A 15,037-nucleotide genomic window follows, 5' to 3' on the forward strand; every position below is an offset into this window, starting at 1 on the left:
GGCGGGGCGCGGCTTCACGCACGTCACGCCCGCCTCCCTGGGCCTTCCGGGCTGCCGTAGGAGCCGCTCCCGATCCTCTCTCTCCCTCAGGGACCGCGGGCCTCGCCTTCCTCCCTCCCGGGAAGCAGCTCAGGAAGCAGCTGCGTCGGCCCCCGAGCTTCCCCCGGCGGTGGCTGTGCCGAGCCCGCGGGGCTCAGGTGGGTGCCCGGGGCCGGGGCCGTGCTGACACCGCCGCGGTGACAGCGGGGGATGGCGGTGCCGGCGCTGCCCTGGCACGGGAGGCACTGGATGTGCTCCTGGGGAGGGATGAGGATGCCCGGGCACCCCGGGCTCGCAGGGATGGGGCTGCGGTCCCTGTGGGTTTGCTCATGGCGCTGCTTCAGTGCTTCCCCTCCGTCAGCCGCGGAGAAATGTTCAGAGCTGTGCTTGCCTCCTTTTTAGGGAAAATTGACGTGTCCTGCTTTGTTATCCAACCATTCTGACAATCCCCTGTTCCTTCCATCAACAATTTGCCTTTTGAACCTGGTTGCTGCATTTTATGTCACGCTTCTTAGTTCTTCACTTGTTTTATTTCACGTATAAGGCAAACTGGCCTTAGAGGATGACATTTTATTTACAAACGCTGAGTCTTGCATTCAGAGGATTTCTGGGGAAATACCCCTGTTGTTTACTCAAATGAGTTTTGAGAAAGTCCCTTTAAACTCATACCGAAAGTGAAATTGCGTCAGGACCACTTGTGGTGTTTTATGGCTCATGGAAGAGGAAGTCACAAATGTTTTTGCTATGGATTCTAATGCAATTTAGTGATAGTGTGATGGAATTCATTATAAGTGTTAGAAATGTTACATATAAAATCATAGGTTTTGTGTTTCTTAAAGTAAAAGTTTACTTTTTAAATAGAGGGTTTGTAAGAATAATTGGAGACTACAATACTGTTTTCTGTTTTGACACCTTAATTAGAAATCACAAACTTACCAAGCTATAGTATTGATAAACAAATGAATGACCAGTGTATAAATGTCACCTTTATTTACAATTCTTACACTTAAGCATAGATTGCAGTTTTAAATTTTATCTGGGTGACCCAAAACCAAGAGTAAGTTTTCTTGTAAATGTTAAGTAGAATTATGGCCATAAAATGGTTCTTCAGCATAACTTAAAAGTAGGAAAGTGATGGTTACAGGCTATTCATGAGAATTCCCTGGTGTGTTTTGGGAAAGGGGGAAAGCTCCATTAATAGCTACAGTGCAATGTTTTGAAAATTGAGTGGTTTTGTCACTTTTAGCTTTGTAAATGCCATTGTTTGCCTTGGCTCTGAAATAATAGCAGCGGCATCCCAGCAGGAAAAAGAATGTGTGTTTGTCTCTGCTAGTTTTGACAGACACTGTGCAAATTACAGCAATCCAGCTGGAAGGGTTGTTAAACCATCCACTTGCCCGGGTCATCCCTCTGACTCCTGTTTAGAGGATACTGTTGTCAGTGCAGCTTCCAAGGAATTCTCTGTAGCTCAATAAAGCAGGGCTTGAGGTAAAACTGACCAGTAAACTTAACACATATTGAATATTTGCCTACTTTTTTCCCCACTCAGATAGTGTGTTCTGAGCCAGGAGCAGTTTTTGAAACTGGGGGAACTCTTCCCTTTTCTCCTGAGAGCTGTGTGCCAATAAACAAGAGTCAAAGATGGAAACCACTCTGAAAGAAAAGTGAAGCTGATTAATAGAATTTCATGGCCACCTTAGGGCATGTATGCCAACATTTTAAATGCTTTTCTGTATAATTTAAAGGACATTTTCCATATGATTCACAGTGTTTAAGAACCACAACTCTGCCATGCTTTATCATGCACCTAGAGTTTGTTTTTTCCGTTGTGATCACTGCACCCACCTTTCCTTGTCCTCTGTGTGCCTTCCCTGCTTTTTGGGGTGTTTGGGTTTGTTTCCCAGGGGCATGCTGATTAATTCTGAGTTTCCTGCTTTGTCTGAGCTGAATCAGAAGTGGTGGATTGAGCAGCTGCATCCAGAGCAGGGCAAAACAACTGAATTGTCAATTTTGATGTATTGATGCTTTCTGCAATCACAGTTCACATGAGGGGATAGGAGGAGGTTTAATTTATCTTGAAATGGTGGGGGCCTTGTAAGATATCCCTGCTCCAACCCAAATTTTACCCTCTTAAATAATTTTTCCCCTGTCTTTTCTCATAGTTTGGCCTCAGTTTCCTCTTCTCACCAAAATGCATGGAATGCATTTAATACTCATTTATTGGAGAATTCTAAAATGTCACTTAGACTTCTTGAAAAGAAGAATATCTTGCTACAGGAAAGCTATATTAAAGGATTGTTTATTTTTCTCTCTTTTCCCTTCCAACTGTGCTTCTATTTTAAAAGAATGGCACAAAAGAAGTATTTGATAGCAAAACTGACAAGCTGCTTAAGAGAGGACAAAATTCAGCTATGGAAACCACCATATACAAATGAAAAAAAAGAAGCTGGTGAAGAGATGAAGGTAAATATTTTCTCTGAGTTGATGTCATACATCTTCCATGTCTTACTGCTGGTGCATTTTCCCAGTTTTTCTTCTCATTTTCTCAGGAGCTTGTACAAAAATATTCATCCAAGCTGAATATCAATGAGAATGATACAGAGAATATGCTTGAAGAAATACGGTGTAAAGCAATTGAGCGTGGGACAGGAAATGAGAATTTTAAAGTAACTGGAATTGCAAGACTTGATATATATCTGCCTCGTAGAAAAGTGAGTAACACTGCAGAAAACTCTGCATAAGTAGCTTTATTTTGAGGTTTGAGTTCCAGATCTGTGTCTGTGCAGATATTTTCACCACAACTTTTTCAGGTGTTTTGTATGAGTGATCTGTGTCAGGAATATAAAAAATGGAGGGGGGAGAATTATATATTTTAATTTCCCAGGTATATGGGAATATCATGGCAAAGGAATACAATATTGAGGAGTGATTTTCCCCTTCAGGATTTAATGGCAAATAATCTTTCCATTAAGAAAATTTAATTAGATTTAAGTGTTCATTTCAATTTGATTCCTTCTGATGTAACTGCTTGTATTAGCAATAGAGAACAGATGTATTCTTTCAGCTGTAGAATACCTAAAGTTGATTCAGCATATTAATGTCACTTGAACTTGGAAATGAGAAGCAGGATTTTCTTTTGTGATGGCAGTCACCTGTTCCCTTCCTCGATTCATAGAATTACAGAGCCACAGAATCATTAAGGTAGGAAAAGACCTCCAAGATCATCAAGTCCAGTCTTCACCAACCACCACCTTGTGAACTGAACCCTGGCACTCAGTGCCTCTTCCAGTTGTTTCTTAAACACTCCCAGGAGTGGAGATTCTACCACCTCCCTGGGAAGCCCATTCCAAAGCTCAGCCTTCTAGAGCAAGCTCCTAAAAGCTTCTCCAACAGAGAACTGAATTAAGTTTTGCCCTTTTAAAGTCAGGTTTCAACTTCTATTTTCACGCATAAAATACTCCTGTAGGGAAAAATAATTACCTAGGCTAAAGGGTAGAGAGTTTTAAGTGATTGTCATGCAGTTGAAACAACCAAGTAGTTTCATAATTCTACTTTATAATGCTGCTGGGCAAATAGGGGAATGAATTAATTTAAAAGTCCAGTTTATCTAATCTGGGACCAGAGACACTAATAGGAATTAATCATAACTTAGCCAGTCACAGGTGAGTGGCATAATTGCAAAGCACAGTTAAGATTGGAGGTGTATAATTAAATTAATTGAAATTGTTTGCTTCTGAATTTAGATTTATTTAATTCTGAACATTCTGCTGTTATAATGCTTGTTTTTAGCAGTTTAGGAAATACAGAACTGGAAATTACTACTACGTATGTCCAGCCATAACCTTCTAAATATGATTGCTATATGGAAAAGAAATGTTATTGTAGAACAGTTAATTAAGAAAATGTCCAAAGTGTCTTGATATCATGCTTTTCCATTCCTCTTTCTTCTCCCCACCCAATATAATTACTACAGAGCAGGAAAATCCCACTGGAAACGAGTCTGTTCATCACAGGCAAAGAGCTCAGATCCCAGTAAGTGCAATCACCATTTGTGCTTCTCTCATGAGACACCACCCTGTCATGGAGCATTTTAAGAAAATGCAAAAAAACCCTTTTTTTGTTTGATTTAAACTTTTTCTTAGCATGTATTCTCTGAACAGGATGTCCAGTGTCCCTGTAGGGCAGTTCTTCATGGGAACAGCTGTGGTTTAACAGATGGAAAACAGGAAAAAGATAGTTCTGTGTAAATCCCCAGCAAGTACTAGAGTTCCAAATCTGTAACCAGGGAGATCCTCTGAACAGTGAACATTACCTTCTCTTTCTTATGTGTTTTTAAACCTAAAAAAAATCAGATTTTCTGTCTGCTTTGTTTTTTTCCCTTTTTGTGTCCCAGGTTTTCTCTATATATTACATAAGGCTCTCTGATCATCTTGTTTTACTTCTAAGCAACCATTTGTAGCAAAAATGTTAAGCCATTTATAAGCACTAGGTTTTAGGTTTTATTGCTATTGTAGCAATATTGTATAACCTTGCAAATTTATGTTCATGGGTGAAATTATTTATTTCACAGGATAGCACAGGAATATGCATTACAAGAAAATGCTGTCAAAATAATCATAAATAAGAAGCAGCTTGATCTGGGTACGTATTTCTAGTTAAAGATACTTTTATGATAATTTTCTAGTTTTCTGTTTCTCAGAAGAAAAATTACCTTGCAACTCCATTAATTTCAGAAATTTCAAAAAAAAACAGCTGTTATATTTGTCAGATTCTGCTTTACAGGAAGTGTATTAAATTATAATAATCCAAATTCTTAAATAGAATTAGATCAGTTAAAGAAATACTGTAATGAATGTATAAAACCCCCTTTTCTGGTGTTGAAACACTGAAAATGCACATTTAAGAGAAACTCTAATTTTCTTCAAAAACCTTATTGTGTAATAGCACTTCCAAACACTTTTTGTAATGCTTTGCCATACTCAACCTGTCAGACATGTGGGAAATGATGATAACAGCCTTTTCTTTGCTGATGGCCCTGGGATATATCAGAGTTAGAACCATGGAACTGACAGAAGGCACTCGGATTCACTTCCTTTGTCCTGTACTCTTGTGGTGTATGATTCTGTACCTGTTCTTATTGCAGTTTTTGCCTGAAGATCAATAAACTGAAATATAAATACAGGTATTTTTTTAATGCTTAAAAAAAAAAAAACAAAAAAAAAAAAATAAGGAAAGAAACATACCAGTCACTTCAAAAGCACTTTTAATACACAAGTCTGATTCTAAATTTTGCTGACTGTGTCAGTAATTTTTAGGGGCTTTGACTGAGTTCTCAAGTCTTGCAATTTCAGTAGTTCCAGTAGCTGAATTGTATTAATCACACTCTGTTATGCAGGTAAAACCCTTGAAGACCAGGGTGTCACACACAATGCAAAAGTGATGGTGCTTCAGCTGGAACAGAGTGATGAGGAAACCAAAAGAAAAGTTCAGGAGGAAGAGCTTCAGTGTAAGAAAGAGAAAGAAATAAATGATAAGATGCAAAGAACTAAGAAGGGTTTGGAAATTCTAGCAGAGAGAGGTAAGTGGGCTCATTGGGTTGGGGGGGACGTGGGTGTTCATGAACTTTTGTGCATCAGAAATTACATTTTCAGGCCTATCAACACGGAAGAGTGCCTGTACCATGGCTGAATTTCAGTTCACGCTTTTCTAGGTTTCTTCCTACTAGGAAACTGCATTTTAAGTTGGCTAAAACTTTTTTCCACCCTTTTTACACAACTAGAATGCTACAAAAAAACTTTGGCACTTTGCAAAGGATATAATATGAATCAGTTGTTTAATTGGCACTTGGCAGTTAAGAGACTGATGACTTGTGAGAAGCTTTAGATTTATTGTAGACAAAAGCACAGTGGCATAATGTGTTTTAAGTCATTAAACATTTTTTTTTGGTAGTTTAGCTATGGTTGTGTGTAACCATGGTTTCATTGTGCAGAGCAGCTCATTTGTCACTGTCATCTGCAACACGGCTGTGGTGTTCTCATTCCCTTGGATGTTGATTCCTGGCAACTGTGGATTAATTTAAAAGGATATAGTTAATTTAACAGTAATAATTCTTCAAAATGAGGTTGTGTTTGTGAACTGCAGTGCTTGATGGTGAGTTTAAATCACTTCTCTATCCCATTGTTTCACAAATCCACAAGCAAGGAACTGAGAAGCTGGGTAGGTAACGAATTCCTGCCAAATGCAGAAACACCCAAACAAAGCTTCAAGGCTGGTGACTGCTGGTTTCTTACCACAATATCAGGTTTTGAACTCAGGACGGAAGTGTTTGCTTCTTTTGGACTTAAGAGCTGGTTTAGACCCCAGATTTTGAATCCTGAGTTGGGTCTGTATGGTTTTTGCCACTGTCAGTTACAGCCAATGCCAGAGTAAAGAGCAGAGTCTGTAATGGGCTCCCAGGCTGGAGGCTCTGTCAGAGGTGTAGTAAGGGTTTAACAATCCTTTTGTTTCACCTGAGAGAAACCGCAGGACAGAAGCTTTTCATCTCAACAAACTCTTCCTTAACTGTCTTTTGTCTACAAGAAAATCACCTTTTCATTGTAAATCAAATGGAAGGGAAAATAAAATTGATAGTTTGATAAGAAGCATTAAAGGTGTGGGGAATGAAAATACTAAGCTGTATTTTTTCCCAGGTTTATCAACTGTGCTCAGTTGTATTTTTTAAATATTCTATGCTTTAGTTGATAAATAATTTCAAATGCTATGTTGTGTAAAGTGTAGGTGTTTTGTCATCTGCAAATAAACTTTATAATTCATGGAACTTCTAATATTGTGTCTAAATTTCTGCATGCACAAGGCCTTTTCCACAGTGACCTTTCTAGAAGTTCCTCATGTTTACCTAGCCAGAGCCACCAACTTGTTGGTCTAGAAAAACACACGTGCAGCCTTTATATGTAATTCTTGATTTTTTTTTTGTTGTTTGCTGTTTTGTTTAACAACATGCTAAAGTAATCTTATGGCAGCAGAGTTGCTCTGTTGAAGGTGGTGTTTTAATTTTAAACATTTTAATATCTTTCAGAGGCGTACTTGGATCCAGACTCTGCCCCATACCTAGATATAGCTAATCAAACTGGAAGGTCAATTCAGATTCCTCCTCAAGCTAAAAAGGTAGGTGAAGGCATCTCACAGTGCCACTGAGATGGCTCTTTAAAGCTTGATCTGTGAAACATTTAAAGTATGGGATTGAAATACAGCCAGACTTTCTGGGAATGTAACCCTGGGCCCACTAGTGTTAAATACAAATAGTTTTGAAATACAATTGAAGTAGAACTCTATAGTGGGGAATATTTCAGTCATCTGGAGATAACCTCCAGATTCCTGATCTAATTACAGGTCTAATTTTGCACTAACCCCTGTGTGGGCCATATCTTACTTTGGGGTTTAAGCCAGGCTTTAATTTTGTTGATCTCAGTGCCTATTATAAATTTCAAATGTCCTAGAAAAGCATGAAAGATAACTTGTTTCTTTAGGCCTTATTTCCATTTGGAAACTTGATGAGTCACTCTAAATTTGACTCTGTTAAAGTAGTTTTTAGATATTTTTCACTGTGTCTCCTTTCAAACTAACATTTATTCATCATTCAAGAAAGTTCCACATTCTTAACTGAAAATGCCTTTGGTTGGGTGCAAGTATTGAGTTGCAGGATGACACACCTGATGTTGACCACTGAAACAGAAGAATAGTGATAGGTGCTGCCTTTCAGGATTACTGGATTTTCTGAAATAAATAAAATTTTTACAAATAGTTGGAATTATACCCAGTAACAAAATATGGAGAAATGAGCCAGTGTGTTCCAACTGCTGTTCCAGCCTCTCCTGAGGCCTGCTGTGATTTCTGCGTCACCTGAAGTCACTGGGTGATGGGGATGTCCACTGTCCAGTCTCACAGTGCATGCTGTTCTGATGAAGTGCTGAACATCATAATTCACTTAAAGAGTTAAAACATCCAGTGTTCAAGTGAATGAGATTGCATCAGTATTGATCAAGGATCAGAGGATATATTGCAGGTTGTTTCTATCCAGAATTATTATTACATTTTCATTTGTTGTACTGCAGGAGTTTTCCTGATACATTCAAAACTTAATTTTCAGTTCTAAGGTTTTTCAGGAGGTGAATTTTTAGGTTTTGCTGGATAATTGTGATAGCAAAGTGAAACAAGTTTGTTGCTGTTAGGAAGTGCAGCACCCAGAAAAATGCTGAGCTTTGTATCATTCACCATTAAAAATTTCTCTGGTGTTGCATACTTAAAGTAAGGCTTGGTGCAGCATTTCATGTGCCAGGAATTTCATGTGCCACCCATTGCTTTTAACCAGACAATATCTGGCATTATCAGATGGGAGAAAAGTGTGAAGCAGTGTGAAATAGCAGTGGTCTTATAGAACTGATACAGTGGTATTTTTCTAGGAAGAACAAGGACTCTGATGGATTACCTGGATATTTTCCTTTTAGCTCTTTGATTCGGGGAGGTGCAGTCAAATGTCTCAATCTGTTTTTCTAGGCACTTGTGCTGGCAATGGGTTACCATGAGAAGGGCAGAGCATTAATGAAGAAGAAAGAATATGAGATAGCACTGCCATATTTGTTGGATGCTGATAAACACTTCTGGTAAGAACATCTTGAGTCCTTGTGTCTGTCTTTACTGTCAGCCCATAAAGGAACAGCACAATCTCTACCTGTGAATATAAATCAGGGCCAGTTTTGCCTGGGGTTGATTCACACCCCCTCTTGCAGATGGGAAACAGCAGATAAAGCTCTGACTTGCAGTGACAGGTGGCTTCATGCAGAACAGCTGAAACAGATACTGCCACTGGGCAAGTTCATCTTTCATAACAACATAAACAGAAACTGTCAATATTCATGTACAAGGTTATAAATTGAATTAGCTTGAGAGACAGTTATGGATATTCATTTGCAGCTGCTCCTGTGAAGTAATAATTTCTTGTAAAAGGTGGAGCAGATAGTTGAGGTCAGTAACCATACCAGGACATCTGCAAGTAAATTAGTTTCTTATCAGCTGTCAGAGCCCTGAACTGCTCTCTTGAGATCCCAAAAGTATTACTGTCCCTGTCTGTTTCTCATCTGTGCGGGTGTGCAAGGAGACTGGCACAGTACTCAGCATGTTCATGTGCACTGAGGCAATTTCTCAGTCCTTCCAAAGATTACACAGGGTTTAATTCCATTATGCTTTTAGAGATGCCATATTAAACAGTAGCCACAGCTCATTTTGTTACTGTAATGCTTTAAGATGTAGCATTGGCACGAGTCCTGTGAGTCAGTGAATGGAATGGGAGATCAGCATTTGATTCCTGTTCCCCTGGCATCAGTTTGCTGCTTCAGATACAAAGAGTGTGCTTTCTCCAACATGAGTGTGCACGCTTCTAATGTTGTTTTATGAATGTTAAAAGGTGGGGGGGGAAGGGAGGGTGCAAAATAAACAATCTTTTCCCAGAAAAAAAACCAAACAAATGTAATTGTTTTGTTTTCCAGTGAGTGTAGCACGGAGCTGCTGAACACAGTTGATAATTATGCAGTGCTGCAGCTGGATATAGTGTGGTGCTACTTCCGTCTGGAGCAGCTGGACTGCCTGGATGATGCAGAGAAAAAGCTGTCCACAGCACAGAGATGTTTCCAGAGGTGCTATGGGGAGAACCACGAAAGGCTTATTGACATCAAAGTATGCTGGGTTTGACTTAATTTGGGTGGGATTTTTTCCTACATGTATTCAGTTACTGTTCAAGTATTGCATGACTGGCTTTTAGAAGCTTTAAGTTTTCCTGTGTATTGTTAGGCTGTCATCTGGTCCTGTAATTGTCAGCACAGGGAAAACATTGGGCCTGGCAAAAAGGTCATGGCAAACCCGTGTTTATATGCATTATGAAGGGTTTAGGTGTGGTGCTTTATCTGCACACTGAGTGTCACAAAGCCCTGACTGTGTCTTCTCTAGAGTGTTCTCTTGATAATGAACTGGTGTTCTGCTACATGCTTCTATCTACATGGTCCCCCCTTCCTTCTTTAAACAATTCCTTAGGGAAGCTATGGTCGTGAGAAGGTTTTATTTCTACGGCTTTACCTCCTTCAAGGGATTGGGCACTACCACAGTGGCAGAGAAAAGGAGGCTGCAGAGTACATTCAGAAGGTAAGACACCTTTAGGTAAAACTCTGGAGTCCTTCACTCCAGCCCCTCAGTTTGGGTTCCATATTGTACCTATTCCTTGCTTACTCAGAGAAACAGGGAGGCATTTTTTGTTTGTATTTTAAAAGTGTAAGTGGTGTCATTTTGTTCTTTCCATATGCAGGCATCTTCTTTGTATGGAGAGCTGTCCATAGATCCTGATAAAGTGGATCGCCTGTCACTCCTGGGATTCTCGGAACAGGAAGCTCGCCTTGCCCTGCGAGCATGCCACGGGAATGTGGAGCATGCTGCCAATCTAATCACCAACAGGAGAGAGGTGAGGGCAGTGAAAGCATTAAATCACAGATCACCTGAGTTGAGGTGTCCATGAGATGTGTGCTGTGTGCCAGAGAAGTGTGGTGCTAAATTAAGGACTTGGATTATCCTGCCCTGGCACTGTTGGTGTAGCTGACAGTTGGACGTGTTGGCACAAGTTTGAAACCAAAACTTAATGCGCTGACAAGGGAAGCTCTGTCTCAAAACAGATGGGACAAGAGCACCAAGGACCTGTGGTTGTACTAGAGAGGTACATGGGAAGACTTTGCACCACTGTTTGCTACTCAGCAGTGATCTGTATGGGAATAAACCACCAGGACCAAGCTGTCACTCCCAGGCTTGGCTGCCCCCTATTGTGGCTTTGTACTTGGAAGATCCAGGAGGGAAAAAGGATTTTTTTTTTTTTTTTGTGTGTGCTAGAGTGAGTGAAGACAATGCTGTCCAGATCTGAAGTGATGTTTGGTAAGCTTAGGAGGCACTTCTAGACTTCACACAGTGAAGTGTGGACAGAAAAGCCAACTGGCTGAGGGAAGGCTGAACAGAACTCCCTGGCTCCCTGCCCTGTTCTAACTGTCTGTCCTTGGCAAGTTTTGTCTGTGGGCCCATCTGCCAAACGGGTTTGTCACTTACCACACAGGGCCTGGAATAGCTGTGATGGCACCAGAGCCGATCTGCAGAGCGGAAGTGTGGCGGCAGGGCTGGCTCATGGAAATGCAGCTTTATTTAGGAACGAGTGTCTGGCAGCACAGTCTGTATTTACAAAAAAAAAAAAAAAAAAAGCCTTTTCCTCAAGAGATTCAAACGAAGCAAAAAAATCCAAGAAACCCTACATGCACAGGCTATGTGTTAAAGCGTTCCCATGCACAGTGAGCTTTGCAGTGTCTGTACTCTTGCAGGAAAAGGCACAGATCAGGAGGGAGGAGAGAGCTAAAAGGCGGCGGCGGCTGGAAGACATCAATACCCTGAAAAGTATGGGCTACTCAGAGAGAGCTGCTCAAGTAGCTCTTCAAAAGACACAAGGAAACCTGGACCAAGCCTTTAAGGTAAGTGATTTGTTGGTAGAAGTAGTGTTGTACAAAAGAAATTTGATTGGGTTTTTTTTATTGTTTAGCAGATTCTTATTCTCTGTGGTCTACATTTTTTAGTTCATAGCTACCTCTTCTGAACTGTAATGACTGAATTTGTACTTCCTGACCCAATAAATCAGATGTCACTTAAGTTGGCTGGTATCAACCATGATATCAACAATTGGGCTGCATACACAACCATGTTGAGGACTGTTGTAGCTCTGTTGCTCTATTCTGATCTCTGTTTTCTTGCAGTTTATTCTTGACAATCCTGAGTTACTCTTGGAAGATGATGATGATGATTCTGTGGCCATGGACCAGTTTCAGGTTTCCCAAGAAAGTATTGAACAAGTAAGCTAGACCACTTGCTTTCTTGTGAGTTGGTTGACTTGTTTCTGAGTTGTGCTTGCAAAGACAGCAGATTTTCCTTAAGTAAAGCTGTACAAATATTCTTTGACCCATGTCACTCAGGCCATCACACTCCAGGGTCCAGCATGCACTCTTTGTGGTGAAGTCACCTGGGCTAACATGTAATTTGTAATTTGTGTACTTCCTGCCCTTTGCACCAAACTGCCATGTGTGGATGTGAAGGGAAAGTGGGTGCACTGTAATGCTGTATCCCAAAAAAGACAGCAAATGAGAAATTTATTCAAGTCTCTAAACTCTGCAGTGCACAAGGGAAAGAGTTGGAATGTATTTCTCATGACAGGCTGACAAGCTTGCCAGTAGTTAAAGTGGCTGTGTAATTGATGTCAGGCCAGAAAACTGTATTGCCTAGGAAAAGTAAACAGCACATGCTGGATACACTGGAGTGGTTTGAAGTTTCCTTTTGAAAATAGAAAAATAATTGGTCTGGTACTAGACATGAGGCTCTTGATCCTGCTCAACATCCCCATGTGTTTAATAGGTCACTGCCCTGTTGTTAACTGTTCCAGTAAACCAGAGTCAGAGTCCTGGAATTCCTGGCATGTAGTGCTTTTCTCTGTGTGAGAGAATGACTGTCAGATGCAGAGTCAGATTCCTGTCAGACCCTGGTGTCAGATGAGCTTGTATTTCCCCAGATTTTCTGTACTTTCCTTTTTCCTCCTCCTGCAGCTGATGTACATGGGTTTCAGCCGTGAGTCGGCAGAGCAAGCTTTAAAGGTCTTTAAAGGGAACATCCACGTGGCTTCCCAAACCCTTGCTCATTATGGGGGAGTTCTTCCCCCTTCACTGCTGCTCTCCTCAGAAGGGTCCAGTCCATCAGAGGAATCTGCTTCTTCCAAGGACCTGCTCACAGAGTCTGCAGGTGAGAATGTTGCATCCAGCAGGGCAGGAAGGGGAGGCAAGGCAAGGCAAGGCTGTTCTGGCTTTTGTAGGAAATAGTTAAGCAATTTCTGCTGAAATAGTGGCACAGGGCTCCAGTGATGCCCCAGGCTGTTTTTATTGGGAACACAGTTACAGGAAGGCAGCTGTTGTTCCCTGCAGTGGCAGCCACAAAGGGACCAGCTGCAGGCAGGTGCAGCCCAGGAGAAAAGGTGACTCAGGGTGTCCTGGGCAGGGCTAAGGAGTTTATTCCAGATCTGTGCTCTGCAGGTGGCTGATCTGCCTCTGATACTCCTTCATCTTGTCCCTTACAGGATAGAACCATAATCCATAACTTTCCACTTAACAAAGAAACTTGCACATATTGTTTATCTCGTTATTTGTCAGAGCTGTAGTGATCCCTGCTGTATAATTAAAGTCTTTCCTGCACCATGTTTAAATAATAAGGAAAAAGGACCATCCTGCCCTGTCCTTTGCAGAGTGATTTTATGAGGTGTTTGTGCAGGAGGGGGCTGGCAGAGCAGCCATGCTGGTGAAACAGGGAGAGCACCAACTTCTTTCAGTGGTGAATTCACTGCTGCTGCTTTTTATTGGAAGGTTCCTCTAGTTCACCAACAGATGAAGACATGGAGACTGATGCAGTCAATGAAATCCTGGAGGATATTCCTGAACATGAAGAGGATTATCTGGATTTAACACTCGAGGAAGAAGAACAGATAATTCATGAATACTTATCCTATATACAAGTACCGCAGCACTAAATCCCATTAAATCTACTTCAGTTATATATATTTACTTTGTCAAATTGAGTTTGGATTATAAATGCACCTTCATCTTATCTCTTACTAAGGGCCTTGAATTCCGTTAAACTATAGTTGGAATACTTAATTCCTGCTTATTTGTAACTCTGCTTAAAGCCTATGTTTGTGATACATTGTAATTTATTGTCATAGAAAAATAGAAACATTTATTTTCAGAAGAAAATTTAATAGAACTAAACTATATTTTTATTGTGAAAAAGGTTAACTCACTTAGTAAAGAAGCATTTCTATACCATTTTAAAATACCAGCTTTAAAAGAAAAACACGAGTTTGTAAATGAGAAACCTTAGCTCATGAGGCTGTAGAGGTATATCAGCTTTCCAACTTTTCTTCTGAAAGATTTCTAAGAGACATTAATGTATCTGTTTTGCATGGGTTTATACCGTGTTCTGCTTGTCCCTTTCTGCAGGTGTTACACAGGCAATAAAGGTAACTGTGCTGCTTCTGCCTTCAGTGAGAGACCTCTGTGCTTTGTTTAAAAAGGGGGAACTACCTGGCAGGGCCCTGTCCTGGGACTGGGGGAGAGATGTACTGGAATTTCCTTTTATACCTAAATAGCCACTTTCCCTAAGCAGCTCTGTTTAACCTCTGTAGGTGTGTGGCTTAAGGCTGATGGATTTCCAGGGGATTACAGGATTTTCTGCAATCAGCTGTTGAACAGAGCTTGGTTCAGGCGCTGTCTCAGTACTGGTGTCCAGCTCCAGCGTTCTGAAGAAGCATTTGGGGGTTGCTGTGGTTTTTTTAACATCCCTTTTCCTGCCGTGTAAGCCCTCCTCTGCGCCGGGAGCAGACATTCCTCTGCCTGGCAGCTTGGCTTGGACGTGGTTTATTCGTTTTCCATGACTCCACGCTCTCGGTAGAGGGAGCCCAGGCCCCGTCAGGAATCGGTGGGAGGAGGGAAGCGGCCGCGCTCTCCGCTTGCAGGCAGAACATCAGCCCTCGGTGCGGTGCCAGTGTCTCCTTAGCCGGCATCACCGGCCGGGAAATGAGGGTGTGAACTGCTGTGCGCTGCAGGGAGCAGGGCCTCGGCCTGCGGAATCACTGCTCAGCTCCAGCGCGGGCTGAACGGGCTGCAGCAGAGCATTGGCTTTTACACTGATTCCCTCAGCCAAACACAGCAACAAGCAGGCAGTGATTACATTGTTAAGGAATTATTTGTATTTCATTCTTCTCTATCAAGGCAAGTGCTGTAGAAAGTGAATGGCTTTGTATCTCTACCCTGAAAGCTGAAGGATTTCCAAAGCCGGGAGTATGAGCTTCTGAGGGAGAACCAGCCCCAGCTCCATTATATCCTGTTTCTTT

At 41.3% G+C, this 15,037-nt stretch overlaps 1 protein-coding gene across 1 annotated transcript; it reads left to right on the forward strand.

The window, feature by feature from the left end:
• NUB1 (negative regulator of ubiquitin like proteins 1) lies at nt 1-14,188 on the forward strand. Its single transcript, XM_058833079.1, has 15 exons — nt 1-197; nt 2,385-2,502; nt 2,589-2,750; nt 4,013-4,071; nt 4,610-4,680; nt 5,435-5,617; nt 7,115-7,203; nt 8,593-8,699; nt 9,582-9,768; nt 10,123-10,230; nt 10,391-10,543; nt 11,439-11,585; nt 11,865-11,960; nt 12,705-12,897; nt 13,512-14,188. The coding sequence occupies exons 2-15, from the start codon at nt 2,386-2,388 to the stop codon at nt 13,673-13,675; spliced, it is 1,836 nt and encodes a 611-aa protein (XP_058689062.1). The 5' UTR covers nt 1-197; nt 2,385; the 3' UTR covers nt 13,676-14,188.
• The last annotated feature ends 849 nt before the right edge of the window (nt 14,189-15,037 follow it).

The sequence above is a fragment of the Poecile atricapillus genome, chromosome 2, assembly GCF_030490865.1.
Source record: "Poecile atricapillus isolate bPoeAtr1 chromosome 2, bPoeAtr1.hap1, whole genome shotgun sequence".
NCBI lineage: Eukaryota > Metazoa > Chordata > Aves > Passeriformes > Paridae > Poecile > Poecile atricapillus.

Excerpts from the sequence above, each read along its gene's own strand:
- NUB1 (XM_058833079.1), top strand. The coding sequence starts at position 2,386 with ATGGCACAAAAGAAGTATTTGATAGCAAAACTGACAAGCTGCTTAAGA. Across the intron at positions 2,503-2,588 it reads AAGCTGGTGAAGAGATGAAG|GAGCTTGTACAAAAATATTC; the intron begins GTAAATATTTTC and ends TCATTTTCTCAG. Across the intron at positions 9,769-10,122 it reads AAAGGCTTATTGACATCAAA|GGAAGCTATGGTCGTGAGAA; the intron begins GTATGCTGGGTT and ends ACAATTCCTTAG.